Source organism: Bos taurus, chromosome 13, assembly GCF_002263795.3.
Source record: "Bos taurus isolate L1 Dominette 01449 registration number 42190680 breed Hereford chromosome 13, ARS-UCD2.0, whole genome shotgun sequence".
In the NCBI taxonomy this organism is placed as follows: domain Eukaryota; kingdom Metazoa; phylum Chordata; class Mammalia; order Artiodactyla; family Bovidae; genus Bos; species Bos taurus.
In genome coordinates, this window is record NC_037340.1 from 43,478,073 (window position 1) to 43,492,983 (window position 14,911).

Below are 14,911 nucleotides of genomic sequence, written 5' to 3' on the forward strand. Positions count from 1 at the left end.
TTTACCAGTGAGCCACCAAGGAAGAATCCTTATGAAATTAGGTGAAAAACTTACCTGTTCTGGTCTTGCAGGGGTGTCCATGTGTGGACAGGACCCTGTGCAGTCTTTGTGCCTGGAGGATCTGGGGCAGAGCTGGAGCTGATGCTGACAGGGTCCAGGGTCCACACTTCCCCAGGGCATGCTGGCAGCTTGGTGGGAGGGGAGAGAGGCTACACCAGAGCTAAGTGTGAGCAGAGGCTTCTGGACCGTGTGGGTCCCAAGGTGCTGGAGCAGAACTCTGATGGCTGCGTCCAAACTCATTCCATCCCTTATAAGTGTGCACTGCCCCATCCAGATGTGTGTGTGTATGTTCCTGTGTGTGTTGCTGTGTGTGTGTCTGTGTGTATTCCTGTGTGTGTTCCTGTTCATCACTGGGTACTTGAAACAGCAGGTAAAAATTTGCTCTTGGCAGATTTGTTTCTTGTCATGATTTCTTCATTAGTTTGCTCATCATGCTCCTAGTCCTGGGATCAGCCCAACAGGAAAGCTAAGGGGTCTGTCATTTCTGAGTCATCATTGTGCCTGGCCCAAGAATTGCTTTCTGATTCAGGTAAATTTATGACTGTTTTTGAATGCCCTATGTCCCCCAAAGCCACACCTCAGTTCTATTCAGGGTTTTATTAATACATGGTCTAGTCTATGTCTCCACCTTTATTCCTTTGTCCTTGAGTCCCTGTGTGTGTACATATATATATATTCCGCCTGTAGCTGTAATAGCCACTCTAGCTGCTCTTCAGTTTAAGTTTAGAGTTAAGTGGAACAGACACCAGTCTCCAGACAGTCCCCAGGTAGGTTGGAACATTGCACATAAGGTTTTCTCTGATCATTCTGGTTTGAGGGAGGCAACTGGAACTGATCAAGACTGCACTGCCCCAGGCAGGAAGAGGGTACAGGTGAGTAATACATGATGAAATTTTCTGTCATTCTGTTCTGGACTTTTCCTAGTTCCTGTTCACTTTTTTGTGCTATAGATCTTTGTTTGACTGTTTTCCAGAGCTCTTATGAGGTTTTCTTCTCTTTCTTTTCTTGTTTTCCCATGGGAGTCTTCTGTCCTCCCATCTCACCATTTATCTGACATCACTGCACATGTTAAATTTTATTTGTCTTCACAATATCCTTGTCTATAAGTGCATCACAATTTTCATTACTCTTTCCAAATTTGTTGTATTTTAATTTGTTTATAGGTTTTTCTTTTATGAATAATGTGGAACAGTTAGTAAATTATGTAAAATATGTGTCCGTTACATTATGAGAGTACTATTAAAGTTACATAATTAAGTACAAGGTATGATCACTCAGAGTTTGCACACTGCACATGATATCCTAAAACTATTAATAATTAACCTCCAATAAGCACTTTGGCAAAATGTCTGGTTTCCATATCATGTTCAGGATTTCACCAGTCAGGTCTGTAAAGCATAATAATCTTGCTGGCGGAAAATGAAAAAAGGCAAATTTATTTTCATTTGAAGTTTTGATTCTTTATTAAAGGGTAAAATTTTCAGAAATGCTTATTAAACACTTTTGGATTGTGTAATTTGAGTATGCATATATGTTTGTACTGTAAGACTTGTTTCAACTGATGTTTGATCGAGATTGGCTTTGTAATAGAAAAATAAAAAATATTGCTCTTGTGGAAGTTTCTAGTCTAAAATATGGTCAATAATTATTCAGCACATATCATCATTATATAATAGTGTTTTACTGCTAAAAAAAAAAAAAAGCAAACAAGCTAACTGATTTCAATCCTGTTCTTACTCAATGGGCACTGGTTTAATCATGCTCCTCCTACAATATATCTGCTAACATTGGATGGTGCAGCTGGGTGTTACCTTCCTGTTATTCCTAACCTGTGAAGGAAGAAGAAAAACATCAGTCTGCTTACTCCAAGGAGAAATAGGCAATGGATCCCAAAAGCCAGAGAGTGAAACTTAATGACGGCCACTTCATTCCTGTCCTGGGATTTGGAACCTATGCACCTCCAGAGGTAACAGTAGCAGTTGTAGGTCGAGATATAAGCAGTAGTGGATGCAACATGAGTGAAAAGGACTTGGGTTGTCAAGCACTGAGCTCCTGTGCAACTCTGGGAGGATCACATTGTTCCATTAACCAGGCCAGAACCATGCCCTATGAAAGAGGAGAAAACATTCAGTCTTCACTCTGCATCAGGGTATGAAACTGTGCTCACCTGTAGATTACTCTGGGTCTGGGTTCCCCTCCAGTTTCTGTCTCTTTTCCAGCTTGACACAAGAGGTGAGACTTGGCTGTCAAGATCACTGTCAGCTGCTTTCCTTTGTGGGTGACTGCAGTTGCAAGGTTTCTCTGTACGTTTTATTAGTTCAAGAGCTCTTTCCTGCTTCTAATAATACATGACCCAGAGAAGTATTTGAGGTGGAAGATCCTGAAGATGAAGTGACTGAAAACTAATGGGAGAGAATTGCTTTTCTACTGTGGGATACCTGCTTGGTGCCAGGCAAGAAACACTCCAGCTGTGTTTTGCCTTGTGCTTCTGTTTCTGCTTGAAAACTTCTGATGGGAATCTTAGTATCACTTGAGGGGATAAGATACAACCTTATAGGCCAGGTTTTGTAATGTATCCTGGGGTTTTGTAATGTGTTTTTATTAGAGTATAGTCTGCAGTGCTTGGTCAAAGAGGGGTTAATGGACAAGTCTCTGGACTGCAAGCCAGAAAGTTTTCTATTTTGTCTTTAGAATAGATGTGACAAGGGACTGGACTTATACTTTGAGGCTTACTATGCTAATTTATAAAATGAAAAAATTATTAAGAGACATTTTGCAGACAGAAGACAGAATTTGTTTACTTCATAGAGCACATTGGATTGAGGGGAGGAAAGGGACAGGGCTGTTACTGAAGCTCATGGGCTCATTCCCAGATACATCCCCGAAAGTGAACATCACTCAGTCGTGTCTGACTCTTTGCGATCCCATCTACTGTACAGTCCATGGAATTCTCCAGGCCAGAATACTGGAGTGGGTAGCCTTTCCCTTCTCCAGGGGATCTTCCTATCCCAGGGATCGAACCCAGGTCCCCTGCATTGCAGGCAGATTCTGTACCATCTGAGCCACCAGGGAAGCCCATTCCCAAATGTCCATGCATTTAAGAAAAATCAGAACTAGACTCAGCAGAACTGTGTTATACCAATTATCTACCTCCTTGAAATGGGAAAGATTCTGAATCACATAAAAAGAAATGGAATATTATTGAGCACTGAAGACAAAGTTAATCCATTTGCAATCACAAGTGAAGTAAGCCAGAAGTAGAAAGACAAATACTGAATGATCTCTTTGTAGGTGGAATCTAAAATAGTGGTACTCATAGAAGAGAGAGTAGAGGTATGGTGAGCAGAAGCTGGTGACAAGCCTGGGAATAATGGAAAGATGTTGGTCAAGGGTACAACCTTCTGTTATAAGAGGCATAATTCTGGAGACCTGATGTACAGCAAGTTGACTATAGTTAAAAATAATGGGCTATATCTTGAGATTTTGTAGAGACTAGATCTATATCTTCTTACAAGCACTTCTAAAAGGTAGCTATGTGAGGTGATGGTGTTAACTAGCTTGCTTGTGGTAATTGTTAAGAATGGATACTTATATGAGTAAGTACAATCCAGAGAAATGCCAGGCTGGATGAAGCTTAAGCTGGAATCAAGATTGCCTTGGGAAATATCAGTAACCTTATATATGCAAACGACACCACCCTAATGGCAGAAAGTGAAGAGAAATTAAACAGCCTCTTGATGAAGGTGAAAGTGGAGAGTGAAAAACCTGGCTTACAACTCCACATTTGAAAAACTATGATCATGGCATCCTGTCCCATAACTTTATGGCAAATAGATGGGGAAACAATGGAAACTGAGAGACTCTATTTTTTTTTGTCTCCAAAATTACTGTGAATGGTGTGTAGCCAGGAAATTAAAAGACACTTGCTCCTTGGAAGAATAGCTATAACAAACTTGGACAGTGTATTAAAAAGCAGAGACATTACTTTGCCCACAAAGGTCCATATTGTCAAAGCTATGGTTTTTCCAGTAGTCATGTTTGTGTATGGATGTAAGTGCTGGACCATAAAGAAGGCTGTGCACCAAAGAATTGATGCATTTGAACACTGATGTTGGAGAAGACTCTTGAGAGTCCTTTGGACAGCCAGCAGATCAAACTAGTCAATCCTTGAGGAAATCAACCTTGAATATTCCTTGGAATGACTGATGCTAAAGCTGAAGCTCCAGTACTTTGACTACTTGATGCTAGTGACAACTCATGGGAAAACACCCTGATTCTGGGAAAGATTTAGAGCAAGAGGAGAAGGAGGGGACAGAGGATGAGAAGGTTTGATGGCATCACTGTTTCAATGGACATGAGTTTGAGCAAACTCTGGGAGATGGTGAAGAACAGGGAAACCTGGAGTGCTGCTGTCCACGGGGTTGCAAAGTCAGACATGTGAATAACAAGAATAACTTATATGAGAATATCACATTGTACACCTTGAAAAGATACATTTTTTGGGGGGTGTATTCTGTGTGGCTTCATTGGTAGATAGACGTCTCAGAAGCTTTCACCTTGGTTCTTGATACTTTTACCAGGCACCTTGTAACTTTGAGCATTTTGCTTCAAACACCTAACATTATAAATCATATTCATGACTACAACATTTTGTTGAGTCCTTTGAGTTCTTTCATCAAGTCACTGAACCTAAAGGTGATTTTGCCATCCTCTGATACCAGCAATCAGCCACTGATCACCTGAAGTTGAAGGGTTCCTGGGTAGTGTTCATTTAATTACTTATTAGGAATGTTAAGGGAAACTGTCAGGGGTTCATCACTATACATACAGAACTAACCAAGGACACAGAAAAAAGTTGATTTTTGGAAAGATCAAAGCTTGTGCCTAGCCATATCTTATGTGGATATTCAACTTCTACCTTTGTTGCTTATGTAGGTTGCTAAGAAGGAAGCTCTGGAATTCACCCCATTCGCTATAGAGGTTGGGTTCCGCCATATTGACTGTGCTCATGCCTACCAAAATGAAGAGGAGATTGGCCAGGTCATTCGAAGCAAGATTGCAGATGGCACTGTGAAGAGAGAAGACATATTCTGCACTTCAAAGGTACTGTGTGTATTGTGTGTGTGCACGTGTGCAAGTGATTGTGCCCAGATGACAATTACATAATAGGATCCTTTGGTGGAGTTGTTTGGGGAACTATGCTTACTGGTATCTTCCCAAAGTGTTAGAGTTCCCTGGTGGTTCAGTGTGCTTGGTGCTTTACTGCCATGAGCCGGGATTCCATCCTTGGTAGGGGAAAGTAATATCCCACAAGCCTCAAAAAAAAAAAAAAAAAAAGAAAGAAAGAAAGAAAAAAAAAATTACCTTATGTATTATTAATGCAACTTTCATTCTTTAACCTCTACAGCTTTGGTTGACTTCCCTTCGACCAGAGTTGGTCCGACCAGCCTTGGAAAAGTCACTGAAAAATCTTCAACTGGACTATGTCGATCTCTATATTATGCATTATCCAATGGCTCTGAAGGTTAGAAATTTGTGTGATCACATCAATGTTATATCTTGTGTTAGAATGTGTATCAACTTGCATGGATAGTTGAATAAAGATTTCCCTTAGTAGGTTGAAAGGATGATTATACTAGAGTAGAATCCCCCAAATAATCCTTTGTGATATTTTTACTGAGTTTTTTGAAAGGAGTTAATAATCTGAGGCTCTGCCTGAAAAGTTAAAGGAAATAAAAATCGGCCAGTTCTGCACACAGTCCTTGTTATGACTCCTGAGTGTCTGGGGATTTCATGAACCAAGAGTTTGGTACAGCTGTGGTGAGCATGACACTGCATTACATTGAACATGATGAGTTAATCTTGTCTTTTATTCTTTTGAGTTGAGCAGATTTGGTGGTGCTTCCTCTGGGTGAGTCAAACCTCTTAACTGTATAGGAAATTGGGAGACATTGCCTACACTCTTGCCTGTCTTCACGATGAGGTTTGTAGACTGCACTTAGCCATTAAGAATGATGGTTTACTTAGAACTGTTGATTTCAAGTTACAGAAATAAACTCAAGCTATTAATGCAGAATCACTTAGTGGACTATGTAGATGGCAAGTCTCAGACACAGAGAGTTTTGAGGATTTGCAGCAGTGTTCAGAAATGTCTCCTTTCTTCTATCCCTTATCAGGACATTACTCATGATTTAGTTTATTTTTTACTGAACATTTTCCATTGGAAGCAAATATGACCTTGGGGCGGTTTGAGGCTCATGGTCATGACTATTTGAGAGCATGTGTGGATTGTCCACATTCCATATCCACCTGACGATAGCCTTGCTGGTTCCCATGCCTGCCCTAGGGCGCCTGATGCTCAGAGGGGAAAGAAAGTCTGATATCTAGCCATATGAAGACTGCAGTTTTTATTCTGGAAATTATGTCATGTAGCTTACTGCCATTCCCAGTCCAGAAAAGGATTTCAAAATAGGCAAGTACAAGGAGCAGACAAAATTCAGAGAAGTCACTATGAGTCCCTTTTAGGACCTAGAAAAATTGTATTTATTACAACATATATTGAGTGTAAGAGTTTGGAATAAGCCTCCTTCCTAAAGGAGGCTGACAACTCTATATGTGCAAATCACTTTGCAAATATTAATATTTAGAAATTTGTGAACCTACCTGATGGGGGTTTACTCCCTGGTACCTGGCAGTCTGTAAATGCAGAGAAATTATTTTGTGACATGTCTAAAATGACTTCTTCTATTCCAGCCAGGGGAGGAATTATTTCCAAAAGATGAAAATGGAAAACTGATATTTGACTCAGTGGATTTCTGTCGCACGTGGGAGGTGAGTCTGGGGAGGAGAGAACCAGGGGAGGAGCCAGAAGAGGGGGAACTCCCTTTATTTCTTCCACCTGTGAGAATGGGCTGTGGACCATCAGACTCAGCAGTTCATGAATCTAAGGGCATGGATGCTGGGGTTGTGTGGAGGAAACCATTGCTTAAATGGTCACAGAGAGGAATGGAGGAGGAGAATTTGGGACAGTGTAGACAGGTATCTTTTCCCTCCCGTGTGATATATCTTCTCTGGAGTTTTTCTAAGGCGGGGGCAGTAGTTTTTCTTTTTATATCATGACCTTCTTCCTAGTTTTTCTTCTTGATAGTCAAAGGTAATTCTTGATGGATGAGTGTGATTACTGATGCTTTTCAGCATTTATTCTTATTCTATTGCCTATTCCAAGTGACTGTTCATGACTGTTCACCACCCCTCCCTCCCAGGCCCTGGAGAAGTGTAAGGATGCAGGGCTGGCCAAGTCCATCGGGGTGTCCAACTTCAACCACAAACAGCTGGAGAGGATCCTGAACAAGCCAGGGCTAAAGTATAAGCCTGTCTGCAACCAGGTGAGCAGCTCTGCTCCTCTCCCTCCTGCTCTTCAGAACCTCCTTCTTGCCCTGGAGCCTGATGTCTGTCTTTCCTCCCCTCCTGTTCATCTGACCTTTGTGGGTCAGAGGATTCTAGCGAGCAGAGCCTCTCTGGATGGTGTGAATAGAATCTGTAGCAGTATCTCTGCTTGACAGTCTGGGTGGAAAAGGTGGGATGCCTTCCTTCTAAACTGTGGGTAGAACTCAGAACTAGAGGAAGGAGGCATTTCCCTGAGATGAAAGGATAAGTCGATGGAGGGAAAAGTGCCCTGAAGAGAACTGCATACAGGAAGGAAGATGATGAAAACATGGAATCAGAAGTAAATTAATAAAGAGTCAAAACAGCTGAGATGGATTTTAAGGGTTTGTGTGGGGTTCTGGTGTCTGAATTCTTGGTCTAGTTGTTTCAGCATTTATGAGTCTTAAACAGGGAGCATGGTTCAGAAAAATGTGTTGGGGGTGATGAAAATCATCCAGGTTAGAGGGTGAAGTTAAAGGTTCAAGGTGATACTAGTAAATTATGAAATATTTACTCAGGAACATCTACTCAAATGTAGAGCACAGCTTTTGATTACTCAATATTGGACTGGTTCTCCCATCCATGTCTATCATAAAATTAACTGTATAAATACACTTTTCTCTGTTTCTCTGTAAATGTTGACATTTCCCATTTTCATTTAATGTTCTAGTCTTCCCTTTAGCCTTTGAAAACTTTTAATCTTTCTCTGTCATATTAGTATTGCCTTTGCATATAATCTGACACTCTTCTCTTTGGGCATTCTACAGGTGGAATGTCACCCTTATCTCAACCAGAGCAAACTGTTGGATTTCTGCAAGTCACATGAAATTGTTCTTGTTGCCTATGCTGGTCTGGGATCCCAACGAGTAAAAGAATGGTATTGAATCCTAATGAAGACATCTGGGAGTTTCCCCGAAATTCAATTTTTGATGAAACAATTTAAATAACACAGTACTCAGAAAACTCTCATAGGCAGAGGGGAGAGAGAGGTGGGATGAAATTAATCCTTCTCTTTTATCTTCCCATCACCCAGACAATTTTTATACATTGTATTGACTTGTAGACTCATCAATAACAAATGCCTGCATTGAAATCTATATATAATCCCCCAGTTGAGACCAGGGACACAAGCTGATGTAATTATTTACTTATTAATTATTAACACATTTGTAAAAATAGATGTTGCAAGCCTCACTTAGCTCATATCTAAAATTTGGATAATATGTAACTGCTTGGTATATGATGATAGAAGAAATTTCAATTTGAAGCATTTCTGTGAACATCCTAAAAAAATAATGATGAAATAAATGTCTCTTATTTTTGAGACTACTCAATTTTTATCAATGCCTTAAAAAGTGAAATTTATAAAGAATTCCTGGGCTTTCCCCACTGTTTCTCTATTCATGCCCTTGACTACAGAAGAAAAACATCCCCAGAGAATTAAAGAAAATAATCCACAATTTGGCATTCTGGTCTCAACTCAATAATGCACCCAAATCACCTGCAGAGCTCTGTAAACACAGAATGGGAAGTGACTCAGTTGAGGTTCTGATTCAGTTTGTCTTCAGCTCAGCCATGGAATTTATATTTCTAAAAAGATTCCGAGTGATGCTGATGCTGCTGGTCCCTGGACCAGACTTTGGGAAGCACTGGTCTAGAGTGGACTTACTTGGTCTGTTTGAGGAGCCTCTTTAGAAACTGCTTGGTCTCAGCTCCTCAGCATTTCTGAAATTCCTTCCAGGGTGAACCAGAACCACCCCGTTCTCCTGGAGGACCCGGTTCTCTCTGCCATTGCCCAAAAGCACAAGAAAACGGCAGCTCTGGTTGCCCTTCGCTACCAGATACAACGTGGAGTTGTGGTTCTGGCCAAGGGCAACAACAAGAAGTGGATCAAAGAGAACATGCAGGTGATGAGCAGGGCTGTGGGCAGAGGGCTTCTAAGGAAAATATCATAGTTTCTCTGTTTTCAATTGATAAAATTGCATCATGTGATTTTTCTTAGACTGTTTGAACTGCTCTAACAAAACACTACAGGCTGAGTGGCTGTGAAAAAAATTAAATTTGTTTCTCACAGTTGTGAAGCTGTATATCTGAGATCAGGGTCCGTGTGCTTGGGTGAGGGCTCTCCTCCAGGTCACAGGCTTCTCCTTGTATCTTTACATGTTGGAGGGGAAACAGAGCTCTCTCAAATCTCTTATATGAATATGATATTCTTGAAATCTCATTTGTGAGGGCTCTGCCATCATAACCTACTCCTCCGTCAAAGGCTCCATTTTTAACACCATAACATGTGAATTGGGGGGCAGAAAAATTATCTTTAACTTCCAAAGCATTGTGGTTTTATTTAGTATTTCCCTGAATACTAATAGGCTTTCATCTTCATACATTTAATCTTTTTGAGTTTCTGTCTTTGTGAAGTTCCTCTTAATGACTTTGTCCACTTTAGCTAGGTTGTTTCTCTTTTGATTTACTTGTAGGGGACCATTATTGTGCCCTTAGCTGTACAGGAAACTCTCCCCAGTTTCAGGATTTAATGCAGAGTTCATGTATGTATCTCTGAATCTGTGGTTTGAAAATCAGCCTGCCCTCAGCTAAGCTCTTGTCCTCCAGGCTGGGCTCTTTTGTGCATTTGCAGTTCAGTGCTGAGCAGCTCGGGAGTTCTGCTTTAGCAGGTGGATGTGGCTCTTGTTGGAGGAGCCTGAAGACTTCTCTGTATAGTTTTTATTGGCTAGAATAAGGCCACTAACCTAGTCTTCTTTTCAGCACAGTGATATGATTCTCAGTCAGTGAGTGGGGAGAAAAACCTCTTCCTTTGGGGTCACAAAGAGTCAGACATACTAAGTGACTGAATAACAAAAACAACTGTCCATTTCCACATTTTCATTGTCAACTCTGCCACATATCAAGTGTCCATAAGTGCATTTCTGCCCACTCTTTTCTATTTAACGATTTCTGTACTGTGTTACTGAAGTAAAAAATAGGTTTTGCTTTTCAGTATGGTACTTTCTTCTATTTTAAGGATGTCTTGGCTGTTTTTGACTAGCTCTTCTCTTATTTAAAATTCAGTACCACTATACCAACTTTCACAACAGAATATGTGTTTAAGTCTTTGGTTCATGTTGCATTGAAACAAGAGATCACTTCGGAGAAAATGAATTTCTCTACAAAATTAAGCTTTCCATTTCCTTGTTATGATGTGAATTTTTAATAATTTGTTGTTCCTTAATGTTCAAACACTTCTCATAACTTTCTCCAGGAAGGCATATACATAAAGTTTTTTTTAGATTCAGTCATAGATAATGAGTAGTTTGATATCAAATTCCTGAACAGGCTTTCTCAGGGGAGCCTCCTTCCCGCATTGCTTCAGCTGAATGCTGTCACCCTTAGGGTATGTTGGTGAGAGGCAATCAGTCTAATGTCAACTCAGGTTCAGGTATCAAGTCAGGTGTGTCTAAAAGCAGTGTGTTTGGAAAAAAAATGATTTTAGATTTCTTGTTTTTTGTCTCAAGTGATTCACTTAGAAAGATAAGCGACTGATTCGCTGTAATGTTTGTGAGGTGGACAGAGAAGAAGGTGTGGGAAGGAGAGGTGAGAACTCAGCAGAAGGTCCCAGGCTTATTCATCTGGAAACTGAGGACAAACATGTCTTCCCTGTCCCCTCTTTCTGTCTCCATCCAGCTGGAAAGTCCTCCAGTCCCCAGGGGGAGGCCAGCTCCTTGGGGGAGAGGTCAATGTGATTCTTCTTTTCTTCCAGGTGTTTGACTTTGAACTGACTCCAGAAGACATGAAAGCAATCGATGGCCTCAACAGAAATATAAGATATTACGAACTTCACCTGTAAGTGACTTGCCGATGTTTCCCACAAATACTGTTTTCTGTAGCAGGCAGGTCAGCAGGAGAGCTTAGCTTTTTAAAAGCTTAAACCTAGGAAAACAGTGTTGATTTCTAGAGTAGGAGTAAACTAGGGGCTTCCTGCAGTCCTCAGACCAGAGGTTTCCTCCAGGGCTCTGTCTCTGACCAAGAGAAATGTGATGGGGCCCAGGCCAGCCCATCAATAAAATCACTGAGTTGACATCGTGGTGAATTCACTGCTTTGTGCCCCTAATTCCTGTGCCTGGTGTACCTGCTTTCAAGGCTTAGGGACCCAGGAAACACAGAGGGCAAGGTGCCTGCAGCCCTGTATTCTTTCAGGGTCCTGTGAACATGTTTAATCTCTATTTCTTTCTACATCAGTGGAAAATTATTATATTAATAATAACTGTATAGTAATGAATCCATCATGAATTGCATTCAAGTTTTGTTGTTGTTATTTAGTCACTCAGTCATTTCCAACTCTTGGTATCCCATGGACTGTAGCCTGCCAGGCTTCTCTGTCCCTGGGATTTCCCAGGCAAGAATACTGAAGTGAGGTGCCATTTCCTTCTCCAGGTGATCTTGCTGACTCAGGGATCAAACCCATGTCTCCTGCTTTGCAGGTGGATCTTTACCACTGAGCCACCTCGGAAGCCCACAATCATGTTAACCCCAACACAACTCTAAAATGTACTGTAGATTTTTTTTTTTTTTTTATGGAGGAGGGCCCTAGAAAGGCCAACATCTATCAGTGCTACGATGTCACATGGGCCTGCCCTACCCTGTCCCCTAAGTGTCTGGTGGACATTCTCCCTAATGGACATTTCTTCACCAAGACACCATCTGCTTCCTACAAATCGATCACTTTACTGCCCTTTCTTCCCTATTACAACTCCCATGTCTTCATCTTTGTTATCCACAAAACTGAATTACAACTAGATCATGAGCTTAATTGACCCTCCAGTGAGTGACTGCTTAGCAGGACACACTCAGGTAAGATCATCTGAGTCTCTGCGGTTTCTTGAGTCAAGACTCACGCCATTGTTATATTTGTCCATCAGGTGTCCATCCCCTGGGGAGCCCCTACCCTCTTGATTTTGAATTAGTCACTAACATTGAATTCCAGCTGCCCAGTTACTGCAGGAAGATGTCAGGATTGAAGGGACAGAGGGCTAATCATACAGGGAGATGTTGGAAGGGAGTTTAGAGAGAAGGGAATACAAATTATTGGTGAAATGAAGATTTTGTTTCCAGTGAAAGGTTTCAAAACTCTCCCTATTGTTTTTATAGCTATCATGCTTCTGATAAAAGACATGAAAATTGAGAAAAAGGTGGTTAGTTACTTTTCTGTACTCTGTGTGGGCTCAAGTAATGACCTGAGCCAGGCTCCTCGTACTTGGAATTGCTCAGAAGGCACTCTTTTATGAGTCAAATTGAAAAAGACAAATTCTGAAAGAAAAGTAGAAACATAGGGAAAATGAAAAAGCAGTAATAGTAATTACTGCATAACCAATGTTTGACTAAATTAAAAAGGTAATGATCCCACTTTGAACTGTATGCTTATTCAGGTGCGCATGGTAGCCTCCTATAGATGACAATTTCCTTACTGGAGGTACTCTGTATTTTTGGAGTGCTCAGTATTTGCTTATCCATGAATGTGTGGTAAAGGGCAGCTAATTTGTTCACCTTTTCATCAACTAGGGACTGAAGAAGTTCTATCTGTGTTTGAAAGGACCTCCACAGTTAGCCCTAAGTCTTGTGCTCTCATATAAATTGTAACCTGAATCCAACTACCTGTCACTGTGGAGTGAATATCACACGTGAATGTTGGGACTGGATGTGCAGGTGCCGTGTGCACATGGAGCAGACACCTGCAGGTGTGCTTTTCGGGGGAGAACGAGGGACATATTTCTAGATTTAGAGTTTTAGCCCACCCTGACCACATTCACAGAATAATGTTCTTTATGACAACAAGGCTGATTTAATAAATGAATCATTCTTCTCTTTCAGTGGTGTCAGTCATCCTGAGTTTCCATTCTCTGAAGAATATTGATTCTCAGCTCTCACCGTGGTTCTTTGAGAATGTCTTGCTTCTAGGGTGGTGAAGAAGATTTTGTACTTGGTGGAGGTGCTTAAATGAAGTGTCAGAAATTTTGAAAGGTTGCTTTTCCTTTTAAAACATTTAACACTTTATGAAACAATAAAGACTTCAAAGTAAGAATACTATTTTTTCTGATAATTAAGGTTATACATATAAATTACAGAAAATTAGGAAATAGAAGGCAAAGGATTGAAAACTAAATAAGCTGTGATTAACCATTTTAATAATACTTTTGTGCATTTTTCTGTGCAAATGTGAGTGGTTTTTTATTTACAAAGAGAAGTAGTCATCAATCTACACGTTGTATATTTATTTTTTAACTTAGCATAATTATCTTGGTAAGCTAAAAATACCATTTACAAATCCAGCATTATATTTTGCTTACTGTAAGGCAGCAAATCTTATTCATTTAATTTCTTAATCGTTTGCCTAGGAATTGTTTTATCAATAGATATTAATTAAAATGAGACATTCTTGAGTTGATAGTCTAGTGGAGGCTGAGCCTGTGAACAAAATCAGGAGTATTTAGCTGTAAGAAATGGGCAAGTGCCTGTAGGAGATATTTCTACACAATCTCTCCCATTTCTGTACAGCTGTTAGACAGAGGAGCCAACTACACTTCATCCCACACAACTTTCATTTGTACAAGAAAGAGCCTTGAAACATAGTGATAGTGCTCCCTGCATTTCTCTGGAACAGAAAATGCTGGTCAAGGAAGTATGAGTATTCATATAATATTTAAGGGCCAGCAAGTCAGCTGATGTGGGTGGAGTTTAGTGAGGTGGAGAGAAGGCCAGAGAGCCAGTGGGGCCAGGAGGTCTGTGTCATGTAGATTTTTGAAAGGACTTTACTCTGAGAGAAATGGAGAATTACATTTTGGGTTTTGAGCATAGTAGTTACATGAGCTGATTTTTTTAAAAAGTCACTCAGTAGAGGAACAGGATGGCAGATGAGTAGGTGGACATGGAGTATATCTCTCTCCTCGGATACCCCAGGAATACACCTTCAGACACAGAAGTGCATACAGAACACCAGCTGACAGCGGACAGGAAGACCTGACCAGCGGAAAAGAATATATGGAACCACACAAAACTCCGTAGGATGAAGGAACTAGAGGGAAAAACTAGAGTGTTAGTAGGACTGAACCTGCCCTCAGCGAATGGGGGAACTGAAGCAGGAGTCCAATCCCCACAGCGGGGCAATTGTCTGAGTCAGAGGAGAAGCATTTAAGGCTGAGTGTGAAGTAGTTGATCTGTGGCAGCCTGAATAGAATGATAATCAGATAGTTCTTGCTGCAGCCATACACACCCTGGACAGGGATGCAAGTCCCCTAGAAGATGCAGTGGCTGGGAGCTGGAGCTTAGGTATTGTGGAGCAATCCCAGGGCAAGGGCTGCTGTGGAGAGACACATGAGGGGATGTGAGGGAGGAGTCTGTGGTGGGAAATGCCAAGTCACGCACAGGGGATGGAGCC

At 41.0% G+C, this 14,911-nt stretch overlaps 1 protein-coding gene across 3 annotated transcripts; it reads left to right on the plus strand.

Moving 5' to 3' along the window:
• The first annotated feature begins 596 nt into the window (after positions 1-596).
• Positions 597-13,560, plus strand: LOC785762 (dihydrodiol dehydrogenase 3). 3 transcript variants are annotated; one of them, XM_025000882.2, is made up of 10 exons: positions 856-932; positions 1,898-2,026; positions 4,996-5,163; positions 5,468-5,584; positions 6,814-6,891; positions 7,323-7,445; positions 8,253-8,362; positions 9,227-9,392; positions 11,240-11,322; positions 13,348-13,560. In XM_025000882.2, the coding sequence occupies exons 2-10, from the start codon at positions 1,943-1,945 to the stop codon at positions 13,388-13,390; spliced, it is 972 nt and encodes a 323-aa protein (XP_024856650.1). In that variant the 5' UTR covers positions 856-932; positions 1,898-1,942; the 3' UTR covers positions 13,391-13,560.
• The last annotated feature ends 1,351 nt before the right edge of the window (positions 13,561-14,911 follow it).